This window comes from Procambarus clarkii, chromosome 74 (genome assembly GCF_040958095.1).
Source record: "Procambarus clarkii isolate CNS0578487 chromosome 74, FALCON_Pclarkii_2.0, whole genome shotgun sequence".
NCBI lineage: Eukaryota > Metazoa > Arthropoda > Malacostraca > Decapoda > Cambaridae > Procambarus > Procambarus clarkii.
Window position 1 is genome coordinate 18829839 of NC_091223.1, and position 27932 is coordinate 18857770.

The following is a 27932-nucleotide window of genomic DNA, read 5'->3' on the forward strand; positions in this document are numbered from 1 at the left end:
TTGCCTGAACTGAGAGGGTTCCCTGTGGTCCTTGGCTCTTTGGAGCTAGTCGTTTCGAGTGACTCGTCTGCTGAGTTCTTGGGGTTTGCTCTCCTGGCGGTTCACGTTCGGGGGTGTCCAATGTCTTGGCGGACGGCCTATCCCGGTTTATTCCCCTGTCCACGGAATGGACAGTCGACGCCAAATTGTTCAGTTGGCTCTGCCAGACTTTTGAGCCCGTGGAAGTGGATCTCTTCGCATTAGCGTGGTCGAGGCGTCTCCTGGTATACATGGTGCCCTTCCCCAACTGCGAGGCCATCGGGGTCGATGTTTTTCAGCAGGACTGGGCGAGGTGAGGTTACCTGTACCTCTTTCTCCCAGTTCAGCTATTACTCTGGGCCCTGGATAGCTTGGAGACTTACCAGGGAAGAGTTGTTCTTCTGGCTCCTTGGTGGTTGGCCCAGTCTTGGTTTCAGGCGATGGTTGCTTGGTGTCAGAATCCGAGGGTCTTCCCGCAGTTTTGCTTCTTTCAGCAGATCGGTCCAGCCCAATACGAGGCTGGCTCGTTCTTCTCCTCGAGTCTTCGTGTCTGGAGTATGACTCGAGTTTATGATCGCTTGTGTGGGGCACAGGTGGCTTCTTCGTTGGTCTCCCATCACCTGCGTCCTTCGTCTCAGCAGCAATATGTGGTTTCCTGGCAATCCTTCCAATTTTTCCTATCACTGCATAGGTGTTCCTAGGTCTCTGATAGAGTTGTTTTGTCCTTCCTTTCGTGGTTGTTCCAGGACCGTCATCTGATGCCGAATACTGTCGCCTCATATCGTGCAGCACCGGTAGAGCCGCTCCAGCTTGCATTTGGTGTTGATGTTACTTCTGCCCTGTTTTGCAAGCGGTCTCGTGCGTTGTTTCACCTCCGGCCTGCTCATGCACCTTCTGAGCCGTCCTGGTCTTTGGACCGGGTGCTCTCTTTTCTCTCTTCTCCTCGGTTTGTGGTGGCCCCTTCTGTTCAAGATTGTTTTTCTAAGGTTTTTTTCCTGTTGGCATTGGACTCTGGGGGTCAGGTCGGGGAGCATCATGCTCTCCTCTGACACAGAGGTTTCTGCTCCTTCAGTTCTGGTGGTAGGTTTGTTCTGTTGCAGCCATCTCCTTCGTTTCTGGCGAAGAATGAGACTACTGCTTTCCAGAGGGGTCCTTGGGTTGTTGCTGGTCAGGTTAGGGGTGCATCATGTGTTGTGTCCGGTTGCGGCACTCTGCCGTTATTTGTGCACCACGGCTTTGGTGGCCGGGGATGCGCTTTGGGTTGACCCAGTTTTCCTCCTTCCCTGTTCCTGGGCTCGGGTCTCTTAAGTCGTCTGCAGGGTTATTAAGTCTAGCCAGCCTGCAGTCTATCCCCGTGCCCATGACATTCGTAAGTTTACTGCCTTGCCTGCCATCTTTGGCAACATGTCTTGGGTTGACGTTCGAGCATGGGGGGTTTTGGCGGTTGAACAGGGTTCTGGCTGCACACTACCTCATGAATGTTCCTGGGCCTTGTCGGGCCTGCGTTGACTTAGGTCGGCGGTTGCAGCCAGTTGTCTCGCAGACATAGAATGCTCCCAACCACATGGGGGTTTGCATAGGCCATTGCTCCTTGCGCCTCTCTGAGGGGTGCCAGGTTCTGGCTCGTGGTCCCTGGTAGACAAGAACTCCATGCACATTGATTGATGCCAAAAAGTTATACATATCCATTTAGCCTGGATAGCACTGGGGAGCCTCCGGGACTCACCCAGAAAATGGAGTTTCATTACATTCAACACTGGTTTTTTATTTATATATTTACTAATAGGAATAATTTATATTTTAAATACCAGTTGTCTAAGGGACTGCCTTTGATTACTGCAACATTTATAATATATACTACAATTTAATCAAATAAGTACTTACAGAACCTTTGAATTTCATTTAAGGACCGTAATTTTTTACCCACTGGAGGGTGATAGTAAACATCATACTCAGCCTTGGATGTCGTTGAGCGTGTTACAAGTTCTCGGATCCATCCTGAGAGAAAAACAGTTAACATAATAGCAACTGGTAAGCCTTAAAGGGAACAATTCACTCAATCCTGGGTCTCCCCTTTGAACAATTATTAAAATATTTGAAAACAAAATAATTGTATAAGTTTCTTCTGTTATTAAATATTTTTTCAATTATAGTCTAACCTCGTTACTGAAACTTAAGGGAATGAGAAATGTGGTTCTCAAACTTCCTTATACACCTTCATTTTTTTTTTTTTTTTTGCATAATCTGCGTGGCAAATGCTCCAACTTTTCCTAAATGATCACCAATGTAACATGAGAAAAAATTATCAATTGAAAATTTCAGACTTTCAAATGAAGTTTAACCCTGGGCTGCTCTTGCAATTATAGCCAGTAATACACCAAAGTGCAAGAAATATCAAAAATAAAAATTAAAATATTGTCTTATAAAACTTTTCATTTGAGTTCCCTGATCACAGGAAAAATAATAAAAAAATTGTAGGTAGCATATCTTGGCCGTAATAGGGCGGGGAAGTCTGGCAAAAAAAAGAGGCGTTGACAGAGCAAGTGTCGGAGGTTTGCTACGCCTGAGCTGTCAGGCAGGAGTTGCCGCAAAGGTATTATCACCTAATTATTTCAATGTCTCTGACTGATTTTTTCTCTGTTTTGCAGTAATATTATTCAATAGTGTGTAGTGTGATAGATTTATATAATAAAATGTGTGAACCAACTGTACAACTAAGCTAGTATGGTGAGTCATGACAATAATTGAGGTCGCCACACAGTCAGCTGATGCTCCCTCCCTCACTCGCCAACATTCCTACTCCCACTATACTATTTGTGCATTTTTACACTACATACACACCTTATATATAAATATCTACATGTTTTATTAACCATAACTGTACAACTAAGCTGGTATGTTGTCCAAACAACATAGTGGCCACAACGAAATTGCATGACAAGAAACACAGCAGCCAGAAAACAACGCCACCTCCATCACCAAAATGGCTCCTCCCAACATACTCCTTTTGCTGCTATTTCACTATATACACACACATTATATATAATAATCTACATATGTGTTCACCATAGCGAACCACTAAGCTGGTATGGTGAGTGCAGACAATAACAGGTGGCCACACCTGTTATTGAGTTAGCAGACACTGCCTCTCTCAGCATCACTCCTCCCAACCTGCTACGCACAGCACTAATTATCACAACAATCCCGCTATTATCAGAATCGTGGTCTTTTCTGGGGGGAAGCCCCTACGGCTTCCTGGAGCCTATCCAGGCTGATATGGACACAGTATACTAGACTTTGGCATCAGCCAAATGCCTGTGAAAGGAATTCTAGGCTTACTGGGGATAACGAACCAGAACCTGGCCCCCCTTATAGAGGGGGCCAGATATCTTTACCAGAATAGGGGTTTGTTTTGGGGCTCTTATCTTTCTGGGTACTTGACCCGATCAATAGCAGACATGGAATGCTTCCAACCACACGGGGGTTTCCTTAGGTCATTGCTCCTCATGCCTCTTTGAGGGGAGGGGCCAGGTTCTGGCTTGTGGTCCCCAGTAGGCCTAAAAAATATTGACTGATGCCAAATCTAATATCTCCATATCAGCCTGGATAACCCCGGGGAACCTCTGGGTTTCACCCAGAAAATGGCGTTTCATTACATTCAACGCTGGTTTTTTTTTATTACAGTCAGGGGTCTTCTGTAATACTATTATCACTAAATAATACCAGTTACATATATATTTTGACATATTTTGACATGAGAGTCGAAAAGCAACGAGGAGTTACCGCCACACACCAGCCAGCCACTCCCTCAACACACGCACTAAACTTTCTCCCCCAACAATACCAGTTGTGGTGTTATTATACTATATACAGACATTACATATAAGTATGTGTATATTTTATTCACCACAACTGTACAGCTAAGCTGATATAGTTAGTTCAGGCACTAAGAGTCGTCGCTATACACAGATGGCGGCTGGCGGCTCCCTCACTCTTTCAAGGTCACACGCACTAAACTTTCTCCCCCAACAATACCTTTTGCAGTGTTATTACCCTATATACACATATTATATATAAATATCTACATGTTTTATGCACCGTAACTGTACACCTAAGCTTGTAGTGCGCCCAAAGAGCATAGTGGCCACCCTCTAAACAGCTAGACAAATCGTGCAGACGACGTCACCTCCGTCACCCATATGGCTCCTCCCAGCATAATCCTTTTGCTGTTAATACACTAATACACACATTATATATAAGTATCTACATTTGTGTTCACCATAGAGAACCACTGACCTGGTATGGTGAATGCAAACAATAACAGGTGGCCACACAGTCAGTAAACGATGCTGTCTCCCTCCGTCTCTCAGCATCACTCCTCCCACAGCGCTAATTATTACAACAATCCTGCTATTATCACAACCCTGGTTATTTATATTACAGTCATTGGTCATCTGTAATATTGTCATCGCTAAATAATAACAATTATATATTTATTTTGACATTTTTCGGCGATGCTGTGGTCACAAGCTGAACATCAATGCTGTTCGCTCATGCTGCGTGCGCCAGCCTTGGTTGCTCCAACAGTACTGTGCCTCTCACACCTGAGAATATTGCCCACGATTTTTTTTTTAAATTGCATCTGTTTACAAGAGCCCTGAGGAAGCTACTGTGAACCCCGTGTAGCCGCGGGCCATTTGAATCAGGCCTGGCACCCTATGGCGTATATATACGCCATGCGCACCATGGGACATGTTACTCAGGGCGTATATATACGCCATGCGCAGTTTAAGGGTTAATACTCACTCAGTGTCATTGGTAATCTGAACTTCTCAAAATTTTCAAAGTAATTCTTTTCATTGCACATTCTTCTCTTCTTCTTCTTTGATGCTTTGTCCGAATCTATTTGCGTACAACAGTCCAGTTTACAAGTATATGAGCTGCTTATCTTTCGTTTCTTGCAGCTGAAATCCCTGAAATAATGAGTTATGACAATTTTTATTGGTACAAATTTGGTAAACAGTGACAAATACAGTACTATAACAGGTATTGTCTTTCAAAATTTAACTCTAAGTACTCATATGTATATATTATACATATGTATATGTATAATATATAGTATATACAGTGCCACCAATATATACATGAACACAATAAATATTATACAGCAATATATACAGTATAGTGTTATATATATAAATGTAATATATATGTAATAATATATTAAACAAAAAGCCCCAAAGTGTGTTTGTACAAAATTAAATCTTTAGAGAACCAGACACAATAAGAATTCCAGAGAACAACATAGAGTACATCGAGATGTCCAGAGAAGAAGAGGAAAAAAATGCTTAAGGAGCTAAGTAAGAACAAAGCAATTGACCCAGATGGAGTTTCCACCATGGATTCTGAATGTGCACCTGAGCTCAGCATTCCACTTCAACTGATTTTTAGATCATCCCTGTGTACGGGAGTCCTAGCAGATGTGTGGAATAAGACTAACATAGTTCCAATCTACAAAAGTGGCAACAGGGAAGACCCCCTCAGTTATAGACCTGTATCACTGACATGTGTAATAGTCAAAATATTGGAAAAAACCAGCGTTGAATGTAATGAAACGCCATTTTCTGGGCGAGACCCGGAGGCTTCCCAGAGCTATCCAGGATGATATGCTAATATTAGACTTTTGGCATCAGTGTGAGTGAAGTTCTTAGGCCTACTGGGGACCACGAGCCAGAACCTGGCCCTCTCAGAGAGGCCCAAGGAGCAATGGCCCATACAAACCCCCATGTGGTTGGAAGCATTCCATATCTGCCATCGACCGGGTCAGGCACCCAGAAAGATAAGCATCCCAAAACAAACCCCTATTCTGGTTAAGAAATTGCTACTGACAGCCGAACTAGTGGACATAACTCCCCAAGCAAAAACGAGCAAACGAACATGACATCACTACGTCAACGTGCCGCCGTCTGCGCAGTTCCCCCCTTTCCGAGAGGAGCAAGGGGGAGCCCCAGACCCCTCGCACTGGCGATCCACACCACAGTTCTGAGGTTGGATATCAAAATACACGAAAAACCGCCGATCGGAGGAAGAGAGGGGTGCCGGGGAGCCTCCTGGTCTCACCTAGAAAATGGCGTTTTATTACATTCAACGCTGACTTTCTGGGGGGGAGCCCCTTCGGGCGGTCGTTGCTCGCACCTCAACACGAAGCTGAGACAACTGGCTGCAACCCCCGACCCAAAGCAACACAAGCCCAATGTGGCCCAGGAACATTCATGAGGTAACGCGCAGCCAGGACCCCTGTTCGATCGCCAAAAGCCCCGTACCTGAATGTCAGCCCAAAACATGTTGCCAAAGGCAGCAGCAAGAGCAGCAAACTTACGATTGTTGTGGGCACGGGGATAGACCACAGGCTGCCTAAACCAAGTAACCCTGAGGACGATCAGAGAGACCTGTAACTTGGAACAGGGAAGAAGGGACACTGGATCAACCCAAAGCGCATCCCTGGACACAGGAGCGAAATAATAGCGTAATAGCGGAGAGTCGCAACCGGACACAACACATGATCCACCCCCGGCCTGACTAACCAAGCATCAACAATCCAAGTACCCCTCCGGAAAGCAGTCTCATTCTTTCCAGGTGCCCGAACGACCCGCAGACCCAACTGAATGAGTCTGCGTCTACCGTCCATTCCTTGGACAGTGAAATGAACTGAGACAAGCTGTCCACTAGAACGTTGGGCACTCCCCAAACGTGAACCGCCAGGAAAGCCAAACCCCGAGAACTCAGCAAACAAGTCACCCAAAGTGACCGGTCCCAAAGAGCCAAGGAACCGCATCGAAACCCCATAGTTCAGACAATGAACCACTGGGAAGCAGTCCGAATGGAGCCAGATCATCGATCCGCAGGTGACCCGAACCCTTCAAAGTGCAAACCACACCACCATGAACTCCCACTCCATGCTGTGCGCTTGACGGAAGGATGGACCCCACCACCCCTGGCTGGCTTGGTGAGCACTGGTCGCAAAGCCCAAGCCCAGAGATGACGCATCTGTGAACACATTGAGAGAGGACTCGGATAGGTACCAAGGCACTGAACCCTGTAAAACCCGAAGAGGAAGCCAACAACACAGCAACCGATGCAAGGCCCCCCGAGAGTCGAACCCAGTGATCGTGAAAGAGGCAAAAGAGATGGCTCCAAAAAAACCAGGACAGCTGATGATGCCAAACCCTACCTGGCAGGTAGACCATCATGGCAAAGTTCAGACTCCTGCACAAACCCCCTCAAGAAACTGCCGAGTGACCCGGGAGCCCCCCAGAAACAGGTAAAGGCGGGATCGCAGCCGAAGGAGAGATTCCGGAGGAAGAGGCAAGGAAGCAGTCCGAGAGTCCCACACAAGACCCAGCCAAGTCCGAACCTGGGAGGGAACCAAATGGGACTTCCTCCAGTTCACCAAGAACCCAAACCCGGAGAGCTGGGAAAGAACCAAATTCCTGGCGAGCAGACATGCGGACTGGCTGGGAGCCCAGACCAGCCAATCGTCGAGGTAGGCCAACACCTGAACACTTAATAGATGCAGACGGGCCACCAAGAACCCGTTCAAGCGCGCGGGAACGACAGAACATATGCCAAGCCTCCAAAGCAAAAACAGGACAGTCTGCCAGCCAGTAGGAAAACGAAGACCCAAACCTGAGCGTACACGGATCCATAATAGAGGCGTAATCCGGGTCACGCAGGAGGTAAGCCGCGAAGGCTTCCCGCACCACAGCAGGAGGGATGCAGGAAGCTGAAAACCTCCAGAAGGACGGGACCGAAGCACCCGAAGGGACACCGAACCAATCCCGGGGAGGGGCAGACCCCAAATCCAATTCATATGCAGAAGGGAGGAATGAAAACTCCACTCCTTGTAACAGCAAGTCTCGCTCAGAGGGTAGAAAAACCCAGGCGAGGTCCAATGGGGCCCCAAGGCCCCCATGTCAGCCCCTCCCCTGCCCCAGGAGCCACTACAGCAGGCCCCGGGGCCTCCCAAATCCCCAGCCTCAAAAGAAGAGGCTGGCACAGCCGTGAAAGCGGGAAGAAAGGAGGTTCACTGGTCTGACCTAGATGCTTCAGCAGGGAGGAAAGACTCGAATGCCTCTGTCGCCGGTCGTGAAGGGGCATTCCCGAGACCGCCTGAGTCTCAACACCATTTAAACCCTGCCCCGACCCCAAAACCCTCAGACGTTTCGGAGCTGGAAGAAGGGGGGGGGGGAAGGGGGGGAGGATTTGGTCTAAATGCCAGACCAAACCACAACAGGGGAAAGACGAGGGGGTGTGGACTGAACCAAGGCCGAAGCGACCATCACCCCTAAGTCCGGGTTCTCTATAACCAAAACGGGGCAGCCTCGGGGCTTCCGGGTCAGCAACCACCCTAGTGAATTGCAACAACTGAAACCTAACATGCAACACTTGCACCGCCTGTACCTAAACAACATCATCAGTAGACTGGGTAAACTGAGTCACCAGCAAGCAACAGGACTCAGGGTCGAAAGTATCCCCGACCCAGTAGGCAGCGTGACGGAAAGGTAAGTGTATCAGACCCGTGCGCCCCAGGGGTTTTCAGGGTCCTGAGCGTTTACTATAATAGGATTCACGCTCAGGTAATCCCAGGCAGGGTACTGCTAACCGGCGCCCAAATCTACCAAACAACCTTCTAAGAACTCAACCCCCCGATTGTGTACACTCACGGGGACCTAGCAGGAGGACCACCGGAAGAAGAAAAAATACTCAGTACACAGGGGACACAGGGGGTAAGAACGAAGGCAGACCCCCCCCCCCCACCAGGCAGATAAACAAAAAGAAAAGAAAACCATGCAAGAGGACAGCGTACCCAGGCGGAACAGAACCAGCCACCATGATTGGTGAAAACATGCAGTGCAGTACCCTGTTCCCCACCAGTGCAAAACTGCCCTTACCCTAAGGTGAATAAGGGAGACAGAACATCCGAGCTCACAAAAGGCAGCCAAATACCAAGCAGTAAACGGCCTAGCAGGGGCAGAACCCAAGGAACTTGTGGAAGGCGGCCCCAAAGCCCAAGGGCAGTACTTACAGGGCACCTAGGGAAGAAAATCCTAGGCACATGCAGATCGAGTACTGGAGAATCACTCCCGGCTCACGCACCACCTTGAAGAGTCACTACACTCTAGGTACCGTGCTGAAACAACCACCGGAGCTGGAGCACACGACCTCAGCCTCTAGCATCAGCAGAAGAACTGATGGTGGATGGTTGGCGCGGTAGGTCTGGGGCTCCCCCTTCCCCCTCCCGGGAAGGGGTTTGCTGCGCAGACAGCAGCGCGGTGATGTGTGACGTCATGATCATTTGCTCGTTTCTTTTAGGGGAGTTCTACATACTTGTTCGGCTTGTGGTAGCAATTTTTACCAGAATAGGGGTTTGTTTTGGGACTCTTACCTTTCTGGGTGCCTGACCCGGTCGATGGCAGACTTAGAATGCTTCCAACCACACGGGGGTTTCTATAGGCCATTGCTCCCCCATGCCTCTCTCTGGTGAGTCAGGTTCTGGCTCGTGGTGCCCGGTAGGCCTATACAACTCCATACACATGACTGATGCCAAAGTCTGACATTAGCATATCAGCCTGGATAAGCTCCAGAGCTGAAGGGGCTCTCCCAGAAAAGGCTTTCAACAGAGTTCCACATAAGAGGTTGTCCTGGAAACTAGAACATATTGGAGGAGTGACAGGTTGGCTTCTAACATGGATGAAAAATTTTCTAACCGACAGAAAAATGCGGGCTATAATCAGAGGCAATGTATCAGACTGGAGAAATGTCACGAGTGGAGTACCACAGGGTTCAGTTCTTGCACCGGTAATGTTCATTGTCTACATAAATGATCTACCAGATGGAATACAGAATTATATGAACATGTTTGCTAATGATGCTAAGACAAAAGGGAAGATAAGAAATTTAGATGAAACTTAGATCATACCCTTCAAGAAGACCTGGACAAAATAAGTGTATGGAGCACCACTTGGCAAATGGAATTTAATGTGAATAAATGCCACGTTATGGAATGTGGTATAGGAGAACATAGACCCCACACAACCTATAAATTATGTGAGAAATCTTTAAGGAATTCTGATAATGAAAGATCTAGGGGTGGTTCAAGATAGAAAACTATCACCTGAGGATCACATAAAGAACATTTTGCCAGTAGCCTATGCTACACTTTCTAACTAGATTGCTTTTAAATACATGGATGGTGAAATACAGCACTAAAGAAATTGTTCACGACTTTTGTTAGACCAAAGCTGCAATATGCAGTTGTCGTATGGTGCCCATATCTTAAGAAGAACATCAGCAAACTGGAAAAGGTGCAGACATGCCACTAAGTGGCTCTCAGAACTGAAGGACAAGAGTTCTGAGGAGAGGTTAGAGAAATTAAATATACCAAAACTAGAAGATAGAAGAAAAATAGGCAATGTACATACCTACGTACATATGTACATACCAATGTACATATGCCTACTTGTACAATGTACAAATAGGCATATGTACCCTACGTACATAATAGTAACAGGAATCGATAAAATTGATAGGGAATAATTTCTGAGACCTGGAACTTCAAGAACAAGAGATCATAGACTTAAACTAGCTAAACAAAGCTGCCGGAGAAATATAAGAAAATTCACTTTCGCAAAGAGAGTTGAAGATGGTTGGAACAAGTTAGGGGAGAGGGTGGTGATGGCCAAAACCGTCAGTAATTTCAAAGCGTTATATGATAAAGTGCTTGGAAGACGGGACACCATGAGTGTAGCTCTCATCCTGTAACTACACTTTGGTAATTACACTTAGGTAATTACAGTACTGTATTGTACAGTTAAAACATAGTATTTGGACACTGATTTCTTGGACTGACTACTTTCTCTTCTTATGGTATATCCTGATAATGCTATCTGGTTAGTATGTTTTCCTTGATAGGTTGTCTAGCAACCACCCTCATCCTCAATGTGAGAGGCCTCATTTTCCCAATAAGCCATCCAATCAGAACATGTTCTACTGGCTTTCAAGCATCTTCTTTCTCTCATATATCTGGATTTAATGTAAAAATTCAAACATCACACCAATATATTGGCAAATAATAAAGGCATTGTGTCTATCAAGGCTTCTATTGGCGGCCAAGTGAAAAATAAATGTGTCACTAATTGAGAGTGGCATCCTTAGGAGTGTGGTTTGGTTTGATTACAAGATTAGAAATGCAACTTATTCTAACATTATGAAGAGTAGAGTAATAATAATCTTAAATATTTTACAGTAAAAAATGTTCAAAGTTGAGCAATGATGATAATCCTTGTAATTACCTATGTGTAGTTACAAAAGAGACCTACGTTTGTAGTGTCCCATCATCCCAGTACAACTCTGCCATATGATGCTGTAAAACTACGGATGATATTGGCATCCACCAATTTCTCGCTTCACTTGTTCCATCCGTATGTGAAAATGGCAATAGTTTTTTAATTACCATGCAATACCAACACAACCATTACTCCCTCTTTACTAACTACTCAATGAATGAGTAATCGTTTCTCTGACACTGATGCAAGTGCAGTGAGGTCATTGCTGTCATATATATACGATAAAATATAAAACCTAAAAGTGAAATTAGGAACTAGAGAATTTAAAATAAACCTGAAAATCAAGTGCTGAATGTGATGAAATCCCCTTTCCTGGTAGGCTTACAAGCTGGCTCTCATCACGAAGTATGGGGAAATAAGTGCTCAAAGATCTACCCAAAGGCTGAGAAAACAAATCAAAATGATTAGGCAAAACTAAACAAGCTACTAATTGATACGAATAATGAAGAAAACAAGGCAACATATTGACTGATGCAGTTGACCAACCCTCACCTTGGTGTGCCTGGGAGTGCTAACAGACTGAAGAAAACAGACCATTGCAGGGAAGCAAGACTCAACAAGCTTAAGAAAAGCATTAAGGTAGTAGCAGAGGAAGGGAAAACTGCAAAGGATGCCACTGAAGAAACGGCAGAATGATTAAAAAATACTGATAGCAAATTTTTGCTGGGTGTTGATGGGTTTGAGGTAATTTACAGTGGCCGTAACCTATGCATAGATACCATATGTTAGATAGGGATAGATTAGCAAAAAGTATAGTGAAAGGAGAGCAATGTGGAACATAATGTTTAATTTTAGAGAGTACTGTATATCAAGAGGTTTTTGATATTTTTATTTGCTATATGTAATAGTTGGGTGCTAAAGTTTAGTCTCTTGTCTACATATAGGCAAAGGAACTTTCCATAAGTTTTAATGCTAATGTTGACATTGTCTATCTGAAGGTGAACCTGGTTTGATGATTTACTTCCAAATAAAATGTATTAAGTCTTCTGTATGTTTAGTGTGAGTTTGTTGGATGACAATATCCACAAGTGGACTTTTTTAAATTGTTATTTACAATATTATTAAGTGTGTGTGGGTTGGGGTCTGAGCAGATAAAGGCAGTATCGTCAGCAAATAGTTTATGTTTAAGCATGTTAGATACAATTGGCAAATCATTGATGTACATAAGAAATAGGGACGTCCTAAGGTTTTTCGGGATAATACAAGCAACAGCAATAGCCAGATGCTCGTACTCCTGCTACTACGGCAACTGGACATTTGTACATGAACCTAAGGAGCAGTCCCTGTGGCACTCTTATGGTTAATGGTAGAGTGGGAGAGGTTTTGTCATTAATGGCTATATATTGGTGTCTGTTATTAAGACTTAAGACATGATCTAATATACTATAGTTCAAAGCAAGGCCTCGGGTTCCATAATGAAATTTAAGTATGAGTTAGTTAGAATTTACAGTATCAAAGGCATTTTTCCAGTCAATGAAAAGGCCAAGTGGGAACTCATTTTTGTTAAGAGCTGTATAGATTATATCAAGAAAACTAATAATGGCATCATTGGTACTCTCTTTTTTTTTGCAAATGAAAGCCAAATTGGCAAAGACTTAATTTGAATGTTACAAGGTAGGAGTAGAGCTGTTTGTAAACATTTGTTTCAATTATTTTTTATAGTATCGGTAGGTTTGATACATCTACGTACAGTAAGGATTTTCACTACTAATAACACTGAAGTGTGTGTGCATGCAACTTGTGCATTTCTGTATATTAATATGAACTCAAAAAGAAATTCATGCACAAACTTAAGGAATCAACTTACCTTGAATTGCTCTCTGAATATGTAGGTGTAGGATTGATGGGTAAAAATTCATATGCATCTATTTTCCCATAAGTATGGTCTTTATTCATAAGATAATTCCCCAGTATGCTATTAGGATAAACATGACTTGCAGGTTGTGCAGATATACTGGTATTTTCCTTTATATTTTTTGCATATGTATGATCTTGATGTATAGACTTATTTTTGAAGCAATTTTCAGTTATTTCCAAAATTACTGATGAAGATTCACTGCCATTCAATCCCTCAAAATCTGATGTGAATGAACAAGCACTTGTCTCATTATTCATTGTTTCTATTTGACTTTCATATGAAATAAATCCTGTATTTTTATCCAGATTACTTGAATCAATTACATTAATACCAATACTGTCATATGTGATCCTTGAATTTAATACTGTTTTAGGAGTAATCATTGAATTTGTTTCATATCTTTGAGAATCATGGCCTTCAGCTGCACAAGGAAATATACATGGATTCTTCAGTATGTCTTCTGCATCTTCTATATTTGTCAAGTATGACTTCTTTTTGCTGGTCTCTTCTGCAAGTATGGCACTACAAGAATTTTCCTGAGTGTCAGTTGAATCTTTCTCACCTACAGATGCAGCAGTGCAAATATTTTCCTTTACATCACATGAAGATGGAAAATTATTATGCACTACATATGTATTCTTTGAATTTGTTGTCATCACAGGTAGAGATGAAACTATACTCTGCACATTACCTGAATGTGACACTTTCATGCACTTAGAGCTTGTAATGTTGTTTTGCTTGTCTGCTGAATTTGTAATAATGACATTTGGAGAAATTCCAGCACTTTTATGTATATTTACTGATTCTTCTGCCATCACAGGTAGAGATGAAATTAAATTCATTTGCATTTGAGGTGAGTGTGCCACATTCACATATACAGTACCACCAATATTTTCTTGTGTATCTGTTAAATTTGGTACTGTGACAGTTGGGGAAGTTCCGGTACTTTTATGTACATATTCTGAGTCTTCTGCCATTATAGGCAAAGAAGAAATAATGTTCTGCACATGTGGTATGTGTGACATGTTCACACACACATTGTCAGTAATATTGTTTTGCTTCTCTGTTGAATCTGGTACACTGGCAGCTGGGAATATTTCAGTATTTGAATGTATATTTTGTGAATCTGCAGTTATCTCAGGGTCAAATGAAACTACATTTTTCTGAATATTTGGTATGTGTGACATATTCTCACACAGAGTGCCAGCAATACTATTTTGTCTATCTGTTGAATCTGATACACTGACAGCTGGAGAAATTTCATTACTTATATTTACACAATTTGGATCTGTTGTCATCATAGGATTAAACACAAGTATTGGTAGATCATTCTGCAGATTAGGTATGAGTGATATATTAAAAAACGAAGAGCTTTCAGTATTACTTTGTCTATCTGCTGAAACTGGTACACTAACAGATGGGGATATTTCATTACTTTTAACTGTATATTTTGATTCTGGTGGCATCACAGGAAAAAGCAAAAGTACTGGAACTTTTCTCTGTTGACTAGGTAAGTGTGACATGGTCACAGGCATAGTGCCAGCAATATTGGTTTGCTTGTCTGTTAAGTCTGGTACAGTGTCAGTTGAAGAAATTTCCGTACATTTATGTATATTTTCTGAATCTGTTGCCATCACTGGCAGAAATGAAGCTGCACTTTGCACATTATCTGAATGTGACATTTTCACACACACACAACTGGAAGCATCATTTTTTCTGTTTGCAGAATCTGGAAAAATTACATTTGGGGTAATTCCAGTATTTCTATGAATATTTAAGGATTCTTCTGCCATTGCAGGCATAGATGAAACTGTATTCACCTGTTCATTAGGTGAGTGTGATATGTTTACATATTTAGTGCTGGCAAAATTGTCTCTTCTATATGTTTTGGCAAATGTCTGGGATGTTTCAGAAATTTTATGTATGTCATCTGAGTTCTCTACTTTCACAGGCAGAGATGAACTTATGTTATTCTGCACATTAGGTGAACTCATGTTATTCTGCACATAAGGTGAGTGTGACATGCTAACATGCATGGCCCTGGCTCTATGACTGTGCATGGGTGATGAATCTGTGACAGTTGGGGAAAGCCTAGTACCATTATGAACCATTTTATTTTTGGAATCCACTCTGTTTATTGGTACTAAAATGCCACTATGTTTCTTTGTCACTGTGACATTTGTAGTATTTATTAGTAAGGAAGAAATGTTATCACTTAATTTGTTTCTAATATTTTCAGAGTTTGCTGAATCTGGAAAAATTACATTTGGAGTAATTCCAGCATTTCTATGAATATTTAATGATTCTTCTGCCATTGTAGGCATAGATGGAGCTGTGTTCACCTGTTCATTAGGCGAGTGTGATATGTTTACATATTTAGTACCAGCAATAGTGTCTTTTCTATATCTTACAGCAAATGTCGGGGAAATTTCAGAAATTTTATGTATGTCATCTGAGTTTGCTACTTTCATAGGCAGAGATGAACTCATGTTATTCTGCACATTAGGTGAACTCATGTTATTCTGCACATTAGGTGAACTCATGTTATTCTGCACATTAGGTGAACTCATGTTATTCTGCACATTAGGTGAGTGTGACATGCTGACATGCATGGCGCTGGCACTATGACTGTGCATGTGTGATGAATCTGTGACAGTTGGGGAAAGCCTTGTACTATTATGTACCATTATATTTTTGGAATCCACTGTGTTCATTGGTGTTAAAATGCCAGTATGTTTCTTTGTCACTGTGACATTTGTAGTATTTATTAGTAAGGAAGAAATTTTGTCATTTAATTTGTTTCTAATATTTTCAGAGTTTCCACATACAGGAACTTTTCCATTATTCTTTGTTATTAATTCACCTTTAGATTCACATGGAAATAAGTTATAATCAGGAATGTAATTAGCATTTTTTGGAGGCATCACTTTAGGTTGTGAAGAAAAGTCTTTATACTCTTCTTTTAAACTTTCCAGTGATTGATGCTGTTCAAATTTCATTAAATGTGCTTGTTTTTCTGAATTTGTAAAACTCTTAAATTGTGCAGTTGCTACACCTGCTACTTTACTCTCGTAGTGTGAAGTTGCTACACCTGTTACTTTACTCTCGTAGTGTGAAGTTGCTACACCTGCTAATTTACTCTTGTAGTGGGCAGTTGCTGCACCTGCTACCTTACTCTTGTAGTGTGCAGTTGCTACACCTGCTACTTTACTCTTGTAGTGTGAAGTTGCTACACCTGCTAATTTACTCTTGTAGTGTGAAGTTGCTACACCTGCTAATTTACTCTTGTAGTGGGCAGTTGCTGCACCTGCTACCTTACTCTTGTAGTGTGCAGTTGCTACCCCTTCATTACTCATGCATTGCGACATTGTTACACCTGCTGCAATACTCTTGCTGTGTGCAGCTGCCACACCTGTTGCAGTACTATCGTATTGTGAAGTTGCAACATCTGTTACTTTTTCCTTACAATTTTCCACATTATTATTATTAGTCTTAAGTTGGGATGAAGGAAGACTAGACCATGGTCCTAAGCTGTCAATAATTTTACAATGATTTTTCATCAATCTCATGTCAGTGTTCTTTTTCTTACTAGTAATATGTAAAGAGGTTACGTGTTTCCTAGATCTTTCATCACTTGCACTGGATGTATCTTCAGCATATATATACAAAGTAGCCAAATTTTTGAGAGATATATCTTTAATACTTGAATTATCAACCAAATTTCTGTTTGATTTATTTAAATTTATCTTTTTCTGAGACTTAGTAGAGACAAGTATTTTCCATGGTGTTGTTTGTTCATAAGCAACATTTGATGTTTTTTTGTGTTTGTTTTCTCCTGAAGTGCTGGCAACTGATGCCATTACTGGCCCATTACATCTTGAGTTTTCATGTAATCCAGACTCTTGGGAGAGGTCCAAATCGTTTTTATCTTTTTCAATGTGGTAATTCCCAGTATTAGCAACTGAAGAATACAATGAGGGTGTTGTCCATGCTCCTGATTTATCAATACAATTTGTCATGCTTTTTTTAATATTACAATAGGACGTTTTTCCTTTTTGATCTCCTGAAGTGCATGAAACTGGTACCATTGGTGGTGTATCATATCTTACGCTTTCTTGTGAGACAGTCTCTTGAGGATGCATAGAAACTTTTTCATCTCTAACATTGAGATTACATGTAGAATTGGAAAATGAAGAATATGGTGAAGATATTACAGAATCATCTGATTTTTCTGTAAAATTTAAAACTTCTGATGTCCAAGTTAAAAATGACTGGTAATTTTCTTTAAATTCATTTAAAACTTCCGAACCATTTTCAGCACTGTTCAATGAGGTCTTCTTGCACCTTATAAAATTTTTCTCTAAAGGTTCTTCCATACCTGAAAACATAATATTTTTATGTAAAATTTGTCTCATAACATACTGAAATTCACACATTTTAAATTTTATTATTTCCATTACTATCACCATCATTATTATTATTATTATTATTATTATTATTATTATTATTATTGCACTTTATGAAGTATTAATATGATAATAAATTTGCAGAGCTGGACATTTATAGGACATTAGGAGGGGAAAATACAATAAATTTATAACAGGTGTTGACACATGAAAGCTGTAATATATGACCTTTTATTAAAATATTTACAACTTTTATATCATATACAAACATAATATTACAGTACATATTTTGTACCATAATATTATGCCACAGTTTCTCCACAGTAATATTATTATGATATATACTATACTATGATATATTTATTGACTGCACTCACCATACCAGCTTAGTGGTTCGCTATGGTGAACACAAATGTAGATACTCATATATAACGTGTGTATAGAGGGTATAAACAGCAATAAGAGTTGGTTGGGAGCTGCCATTTTGGTGAGGGAGGTGGGGTCGTCTGCACGACTTACCATGTTGTTTATTAGTGACCACTATGGTCTTTGGGCACCATACCAGTTTACTTGTACAAGTATGGTGAATAAAACAGGTAGATACTTATATATAATGTGTGTATAAAGCGTAATAACACCACAAACAGTATTTTGGAGGAGAAATATTAGTGCGTCTGGCCTTAAGGGCGGCCGCCACCAGCTGACTGTGTGAGTAGCTACGTCTTTGTGCCTTTACTCACCATACAAGCTTAGATGTACAGTTATGGTGAACAAAACATGTAAATACTTATATATAACGTCTGTATATTGTGACAGTAATCTCTTTCAAGAGAGATTTAGCCTGCTCCTTCCTACATTGCGTTACTTCTATACTTGTGCAACATCATGATACCACATTCAAGAATAGTATATAAGTGGAATAACAGACGTCTCTACAGGGGGTACACTACCCTACTCTCACTCTCCTCACCCCCTTCCCTCACTGTCGGCGCACCACCTCGTCGATCACCAAACAACCACTTCAAACCAACACTCTCCCCATTAGTGAATCAGCGACTTCACGCGACTCCAGCGCCATCTACATCGTCTATATATAGTCTTGCACGAGCAATTGGCCTCAGAATATTCTTGTGCTCTCGAGCTGACACTTTTATCTAAGCATACGTCCTGTATATTAGTAGAGGTTTCAGCCAGCCCACTATTCTCAGCACCTTTAACTAATTTTTGTCTTGCTTATTGTAGAGTAACGTAATCATTATTTTATTTTATATTGTGTTTTGTCTTTGTATATATTTTTGATCCACACTGTACATAGCCAAGGGATTATCTTTATTTTGTTTATATTTGTTTAAAGTAAATTAAAGTTCATTATTTATAAAATTTGTTTTGCGTGTTTTTCCTATTCACTTTACCACAGGAGACAACAGCCAAGCAGTCAACATTTTTGTTTCTCTTTTTTTTTAATGTGATTGGCATTTACACCAGCCATAAAGAAGACTGCCTTAACACCTACATTTCTCATCACAATATAAAAGCAAAAACAGTATGGTGGGAGGAGAATGGTGGCAAGTCAGGTGAGGTGAGGGAGGGAGTGGCAGCCAGTGGCGGGCTGCCACTGCCTGCCATTGCCACTGCCACTCAGCATACCAACTTAGTGGCAGTGGCGGGCTGCCACTGCCTGCCATTGCCACTGCCACTCAGCATACCAACTTAGTGGTTCGTTATGGTGAACACGAATGTAGATACTTATAAATAGCGTCTGTATATAGTGAATAAAAGCAAAAACAGTATTGTGGGAGGAGAATGTGGGTGAGTCAGGTGACTTGAGGGAGGGAGGAAGTAGCAGCCAGTGGCAGGCTGCCACTGGCACTGACACTCAGCATACCAACGAAGTGGTTCGTTATGGTGAACACGAATGTAGATACTTATATATAACATATGTATATACTTATATATATAACATATGTATATAGTGAATAAAAGTAAAAACAGTATGGTGGGAGGAAAATGTGGGCGAGTGAGGTGTTAAGGGAGTGAGTTGCTGGCTGGTATGTGGCGATCACTCCTCGTTACTTTTTGACTCATAATAGCAACTTAATGGTTCGTTATGGTGAACAAAACATGCAGATACTTGTATATAACCTGTGTATATAGTGTAATAACTGACAAAGTATTTGTTCACTGTTTGATGAACATAATTGAATCAACAATATGTACACCATATTTTTGAGTACAACGATGATTCACTCATTTTATTATATAAATATATCACACTACACACTATTGAATAATATTACAGCAAAAAAACTACGAAAAATCAAAGACATTGAAATAATTAGGTAATTATCTCTTTGTGGCAACTCCGGCCTGACACCTGGCGAGCAACAGACCGTCTGGGACGCACACTTAGTCAGCGCCTGTTTTTTGCCAGACTTTTCTGCCGTATAGTGGGCAATATATGCCACTTACGTTTTTTTTTATTATTTTTCCCATGATCAGTGATCACAAATTAACAGGTTTAGAAGAAAAAATAATTTTCTTTTTTTTTTTTGTTGGTATGCGCCTGTGACACATGCTAAATAGCCAGGCGCCATACAAGGGTTAAGATTAAAGTAAATTGTATTGTTCATCTGCTTATTGTTTACTTGTACAACTTTCACACCGCACGGGCAAAGCAGCATTTTTTGTTTACTTTTCTGTGGAGTAACTTATTTAATTACTTTTTATTTATAGTTATATAATTACTTATATAATTTTCTTTATAGCTCCGGGGAGCACCTTCGGCTCACTGGAGCTATACCGGGCTGATGTGTATATATTAGACCGTGGCAACAGTCAATCAAAGTAGTTCTAAGCCTACCAGGGACCAGAGCCAGAACCTGGCCCCCTCAAGAGAGGCATGAGGAGCAATGGCCTAAAGACACCCCCGTGTAATTGGAAGCAGTCTTTGTTTGGCATCTACCAGGTCAGGCACCCATAAAGGTAGGAATTCCAAAACAAACTACTGCTGATCAAATAAATTGCAAACCAAAAGCCGAACTAGCAACAGATCTTCCCAATCAAAACCAAGTTAACAAGTATGACATCACCACAAATGCCGCGCATCCGTCTGCGCAACCCCCCCCCCCCCCACTCCCATGGAGGGGGATGGGGGTTCCCAAACCTCGCCGGCAACTCTCCTCAGTTCAAGAGGCTGTTGTGTTGGTGACGGTCGATCGCTCTAACTCTACTCTGCGCAGTGCTGCAGTGCGGTGTTGTTGCTTGGTTTTGGTGGTGTGTGAGCCAGACGTAATACAAGAGTACTGGGACTGCATGCACCTAGGGCCGCCTTCCCTAGGTGCCCTGTAAGTACTGCCTTTGCGGCCTCAGGGTTATCTTCCATGAGCCGTTCAGGAGCTACTACCTCCGTGTGGTTCTGTCGCTGCTCGGTGATTGCCCGCCCTTGGGAGTTCAGCTGGGGTGGTTCTTTCTCCTGTTTCTCTTGTGTTAGGAGGTAGTTTTGTCGCTGGCTGGGGGGGCGAGGTACTGTGCAGCTATCTGATATACGCATAGTGACTAGTTCTGTTCTCCTGAAGACGTTGTGCTTTTGTGGGGGTTTTCTTTTGTTTTTGTTTTGTGTTGCCTGGCGGGGGTCTGCCAGGTGTGGCGGTAGGACCACAGGTAGGCTTTTGGTGGCCCTCCACTATGTCCCTGTGCTTGCACACATCACAGGGGGTTCAGCTTTTAGATTGTTTGCTTGGTAGCTCTGGGATAACCGGTTAGCAGTACCTCTTGAGGTTATCTTGAGATGATTTTGGGGCTTTTTAGTGTCCCCGCGGCCCGGTCCTCGACCAGGCCTCCACCCCCAGGAAGCAGCCCGTGACAGCTGACTAACTCCTGAGTACCTATTTACTGCTAGGTAACAGGGGCATTCAGGGTGAAAGAAACTTTGCCCATTTGTTTCTACCTCGTGCGGGAATCGAACCCGAGCCACAGAATTACGAGTCCTGCGCGCTATCCACCAGGCTTTCGTGGACCTCGCCTGGGCTTCCTTTAGCAGTCAGCCTAAGGGCCCTGGAAACCCCCCATTGGGGCTCAGTGGTCCAATGTAGGAGACCTCTGAGTCCCTCCTCGCCTTGTGCGAGTTTGAAGGTTGCTCTGTCCCCCCTGTTTTGGGGTGACACTCACCTTCTGCCTCCGCCTTGCTGCCTGTTAGGGTCAGTGACACCTATGACCCGGAGTCCTGCAAGTGGTGTTCTTTGCTTGTACTCCATTCACCCAGTTCACTGAGACTGAGATTTGGGTGCAGGCAGCTTTAGCATTGCATGCAAGGTTTAAGTTGCAGCAAGGTGCGAAGTTGGTTGCCTTTCTGGATGCCCCGCTGAATTATACTGTAGTGAGACTCGGGTGGCTTTGGGGATTGCCCCTTCTGGATCAGCGGTGGAGGCATTCGAGCCTGGTCCTCCTGCCGGAGCTTTTGGGCCACGCAAGCAGGCCTCCTTCATCCCTGCTTTTCCGGTGGACTCTGCTTTTTCTCCAAAGGCAAAGGTTTTGGAGGACTGCTTGGCCCTGGGTCCTGACGTGGATGATTCCGGGGCTGGGGAGGAGTTGACTTGGGGGGCCTGAGCCCCACTTGTCCCTGCTTGGGTGTTTGGTACCCTCCTTGCAGGGCTTGTTGTTACAGGGGTAGGGTTTTTTTCCTTTTCCCCTCTGTACGATTTTGCTACGAGTTCGACTCCTCCCCGGGTTCGGGTCCGAGTTCCCTTGGGTTCTTCGGTTCTCTCCTTCTGGAGTTTTTTTTTGGCTACCCGCATCCTACAGAGGAAGGTGTGGGAGGCCCCTTGCGGCTTACTTCCTGTGACACCCGGATTACGCCTCGATAATGATGCCTTCTTTTTGAGTTTGGCTCCTCTTTTCTTTATTGGGTGCGTTACAAAGTGCCGGAGTCTTCCTGGCTGGCAGACTGCCTTTTCTTCTTTGGGGAGGCTTGGCTTTCGTCCTGTCGGAATGCGCACTTGAATGGCGAGATTTGCTTACGGTCGTTCAGGTTTTCCTGGGAGCACCGCAAGGTGTGCTAATTCGCTCCCGTCCTTCCTTATGATGTTGGCCAGGTGCGGCTTCACATGCAGGTTCCCTTTCGGCATCCCTGGTGGCCAAGGATTTGTGGGCACTTGGCTTCGGTCTTGCGCTTGTTTTCTCTGCTGGAGCTGTCTTCGGACTGTTTCGTGCTGGGTGTGGAGGAGCTGAGTTCCGGGCCAGGGTCCGGTGTGCTTGCTTCAGCAGTTTGGGCGCTGGCAGCTTTGGTGAAGTTGTATGTGCCGTTTCTGAGGTCTGTTCTTCACTTCTCGCCTCGCGTGCTGACAGGCGGTGCTCGTCCAAAATTTTGGAATAGTCTTGGGCCCTGGCTCTTAGATTTTCATCACCTTTTTGTCTGTTGCTGTTTGCAGAGTCTGCGGTGGTGCTTTTTCTGCAGGCAGCTTCATCCTGTGACGGCCTTTGTCGGACTTGTAGGTTCTCCAGGGGGGGCCATGGAGGTCCTGCCCGGAAGGGTCGTGTCAGGTCTCGGGGTTCCTTTGGTCGTCGTAAGCCAGTAGTGCCAGATTCGGGACCGGCACCTCCTCTGGAGCTGTTGGCATTCTGGTCGGCGCAATGATCGCTCTTAGCGTCGGTTGGGCTCTCATAGGGGTTGTCGGCTCTTTCGCGGTTTGCCCTGTTGACAGGGTAATAGGGGGGGAGGCTCGCACTGTTTGCTCTCGCCTGGTCCCACGATTTCACGCCTGGTCCCATGATTTCACGCCTGGTCCCTGGCATTTCTGGTTGTTTCCTCCGATCTATGGAGGCGTTGGGTCGCTCCTCCTTCGGGGATGATCAGGGCTGGCGGGGCAGGCCTCTTCTACTGTGCTCTGTCAGGTCATCCAGGGGTGGGTTCGCTTGGGTGCTCATGCTCATAATGTCGTGGTTGAAACGACAACGTCCCTCAGGTGGGTTCCACCTGTTTTCAGTTCCGTAACGGGACTGTGCGGATCTGTGATTCATACTGGACTTGTCTAGTCTGAATCCCTGGATCTTTTGCCCCTCCTTTCAGATGACCACTCTGTCTCAGGTACGGCTCCTTTTGGCACCGGTTGCCTGGATGGTGTCTCGGGTCCTCCGGGACGCGTTTTGGTTTCATAATTTTATTGTATACGTCCCTATTCATCCGGGGTTCAGTGACTGGCTCGGTTTTGTCATGTTAGGTAGGGTTGGTTAGGTTCGGCCATATTTCTACGTTAATTTTAACTCCAATAATAAAAAATTGATCTCATACATAATGAAATCGGTAGCTTTATCATTTCATAAGAAAAAAATTAGAGAAAATATAATAATTCATGAAAACTTGGCTTATTAGGCAAATCGGGCCTTGCATAGTAGGCTGAGAAGTGCGTTCTGGCTACTAGGTACGACATATATATATATAAATAAATATATATATATATATATATATATATATATATATATATATATATATATATATATATATATATATATATATATATATGCAGAATAACCACATATGAAAAATAGAAAATGCTTAACGCGTTTTCGGCTAATTCGCCTTCATCAGAGCAAAGTAGAATCTTGGATTCTACTTTGCTCTGATGAAGGCGAATTAGCCGAAAACGCGTTAAGCATTTTCTATTTTTCATATGTGGTTATTCTGCATACTTGGATCAGTGTTTTTGTGATCATTGTTGCATATATATATATATATATATATATATATATATATATATATATATATATATATATATATATATATATATATATATATTTGTGCATTAATTGGATGTTAATTGCAGGTGTTGACTTAATGTGTAGTGCCTCGCAAACGTCAAGCCGCCTGCTATCGCTGTATCTATCGATGATTTCTGTGTTGTTTACTAGGATTTCTCTGGCGATGGTTGCTCACTCAGTACTGAGGCCTTCACACCCAGGAATGTTGCCCACGATTTTTTTTTTAAATGGCGTCTGTTTAGGAGAGCCCTGAAGAAGCTGATGTGAATCCAGTGTAGCCACAGGAGTTTTGAATGATACGTTATACCTATAAGAGCTCTTAGGCACGTTGCGCATCACCCGTCGAGAGCCTCAAAGTGAATTGCACAGTGCAGTGATTAACCCTCAAACCGCTAGGGGCCCAAATGGAATTCACACCCACAGGCGCAACAAAAAAAAAAAATTCCTAAAAATTCTTTCGTCTTATAGAAGTGTTCATTTTTGTTCCCTGATCACAGAAAAAATAACAAAAAATCATAGGTGGCATATTTTAGCCGCAATAGGGTAGGGAACTGTGGCAAAAAAGGGGCGTTGGCAGAGCCTTCGCCAGACGAGGTCTACTCCGCCCGAGCTGTCAGACAGCAGTTGCCACAAATATATTATTACCTAATTATTTCAATGTCTCTGATTGATTTTTTCTTATTTTTGTTTGCAGTAATATTATTCAATACAGTGAATTGTGGTATATTTATATAATAAAATATGTGAACCATCGCTGTACTCAAAATTATGGTGTGCATATTAGTGATTCAATTATTATGTTCATAAAACAAAAAACAAAGAGTTTTGCTGTTGTTACACTATATACACAGGTTATATATAAGTATCTGCATGTTTTGTTCACCATAATGAACTACTAAGTTGGTCTTGTTTGTCAAAAAGCAACGAGGAGTGACCGCCAAACACCAGCCAGCCACTCGCTGCCACTCCCTCCCTCAACACAACCTCACTCACCCTCATTCTCCTCCCACAATACTGTTTTTGCATTTATTCACTATACACAGACGTTATATATATGTATTTACATGTTTTGTTCAGCATAACTGTACATCTAAGCTTGTATGGTGAGTAAAGGCACAAAGACATAGCTACTCACACAGTCAGCTGATCGGCGGCCGCCCTCAAGGCCAGACGCACTAATATTTCTCCTCCAACAATATTGTTTGTGGTGTTATTACGCTATATACACACATTATATATAAGTATCTACCTGTTTTATTCACCATACCTGTACAAATAAGCTGGTATGGTGCCCAAAGACCATAGTGGCCATCAGTAAACAACATGCCAAGTCGTGCAGACGACGCTCCTCCCTCACCAAAATGGCGGCTCCCAACCTACTCCTCTCGCTGTTATCTCACACTATACACACGTTATATATAAGTATCTACATTTGTGTTCACCAAAGCGAACCACTAAGCTGGTATGGCGAGTGCAGTCAATAAATGGTGGCCACACACAGTCAGAAGACGACGCCACTACCCTCCCTCCCACAGCATTACTCCTCCCTCCATGGAGCACAGCGCTAAATATCACCACAATCCTGCTATTATCAGAATCCTGGTCAGTTTTATCACAGTCAGGGGGCTTCAGTAATACTATCACTGCTAAATAATAGCAGTATCATATATATTATGGCATTTGTAGGCAATGCTGTGGTCACAAGCTGAACAGCGGTGCTGTGATCTCGTGCAACCCAAGAATGTTGGCCTGGATTTTTTTTCTAGGTGGCATCTGGCAACTATCGGTCGTGGCTATACTATAGCTGCCCCTATCCCAGGCAGGGCGTTTAAATTATAGTGCTAAACACGAAATCATATATAAATGATGTGCGCGGTTTCGGTTTTGTCACTGATATCATTTATATATGATATGCGCGGTTTGAGGGTTAAGGCAGAGGCAGATTGGGCTAATGTAAATCAGCTGGTAGTTCCAACATCTTTACGCAAGGAAATACTTATATTAGCACATGGCCTGATGTCTCATTACAGCATCAACAAAACCTACCATGCTCTATTACAAGATTATTTTTGGCCAGGCATGGCACGAGACATGAAAACCTTGGTTAATACTTGTCATACATGTCAAATGGCAGGTAAACCTAATGCACCTATTCCTAATGCACCACTGATTCCTATTAATGTGCCTTCAGAACCCTTCTCGAAGCTCATCATCAACTGCGTTGGGCCTCTACCTAGTACCAGTTCTGGCAACCTATACAACACCATTCTGTGTCCAACCACCAGGTTCCCCATAGCAATTCCCATCAAGAACATCACAGCTGCTACAGTTGTCAAGCACCTCCTGAAGATCTTCATGCAGTATGGATTTCCAAAGGGGATTAAAAGTGACTGTGGTACAAACTTCACCAAGGAGTTATTTAAGAAAACCCTTAACCCTGAAACCACTAAGGCCTTTTTGGCCTGCAACACCGCCACGCGCAACAACAAAATGAAAAAAAAAAATACTTTCGTCTTATAAGTCTTCATTTGTGTTCCCTGATAATGGGAAAAAGAATAAAAAAATCGTAGGCGACATATTTTGGCCGCAATAGGGCGGGGAAGGCTGGCATAAAAGAGGCGTTGACACAGCAAGTAATGAAGGGGGTCTGCTCCACCCAAGCTGTCAGGCAGGAGCCACAAAGATATTTCAGTATTACCTAATTATTTCAATGTCTCTGATTTATTTTTTCTTAGATTTTTGCAGTAATATTAATCAATGGTGTGTAGTGTGATATATTTATATAATAAAATGTGTGAACCATCGCTATACTCAAAATTATGGTCTGCATATTAGTGATTCAATTTTTATGTTCATAAAACAATAAACAAATAGTTTTGCTGTTATTACACTATATACACAGGTTATATAAGTATCTGTATGTTTTGGTCACCATTACAAACCACTAGGTTGGTATGGTGAATCAAAAAGCAATGAGGAGTGGCCACCACACCTGACAGCCAGCCACTAGCCGCCACTCTCTTTCTCACCTCACTCCCCAACAATCTCCTCCAATCATACTGTTTTTGCTTTTATTCACTATATACAGATGTTATATATAACTATCTACATGTTTTGTTCACCATAACTGTTCATCTAAGCTGGTATGGTGAGTTCAGGCAATAACAGAAGTCACCACACAAAGTCAGCTAACGCTTCCTCCTCTCCCTCACTCGTTCAAGGCAAAACATACTATTTGTGGTGACTAAGCTGATATGGTGCCCAAACAGCATAGTGGCCACCATACACTGCATGACAAGTCATGCAGACGACGCCACCTCCCTCGCCAAAATGGCTCCTCCCAACATACTCCTTTTGCTGTTATTACACTACATACACACGTTATATATAAGTATCTACATTTGTTTTCAACATAGCAAATCACTAAGCTGGTATAGTGAGTCCAGACAGTAAAATGTGGTCACACAGAGTCAGCAGATAATGCTACCTCCC

The 27932-nt window shown here is 42.8% G+C and overlaps 1 protein-coding gene across 1 annotated transcript in view; it reads right to left on the bottom strand.

Moving 5' to 3' along the window:
* LOC123767374 (streptococcal hemagglutinin) overlaps positions 1–27932 on the bottom strand; it is a 137079-nt gene that overhangs the window by 39101 nt on the left and 70046 nt on the right. Inside the window, exons 4-6 of the mRNA XM_045757032.2 lie at positions 13231–17659; positions 4825–4991; positions 1903–2016 (exon numbers count right to left, since the gene is read on the bottom strand). Of these exons, the coding sequence (XP_045612988.2) occupies positions 1903–2016; positions 4825–4991; positions 13231–17659 (4710 nt within the window). The remainder of the gene's footprint in view (positions 1–1902; positions 2017–4824; positions 4992–13230; positions 17660–27932) is intronic.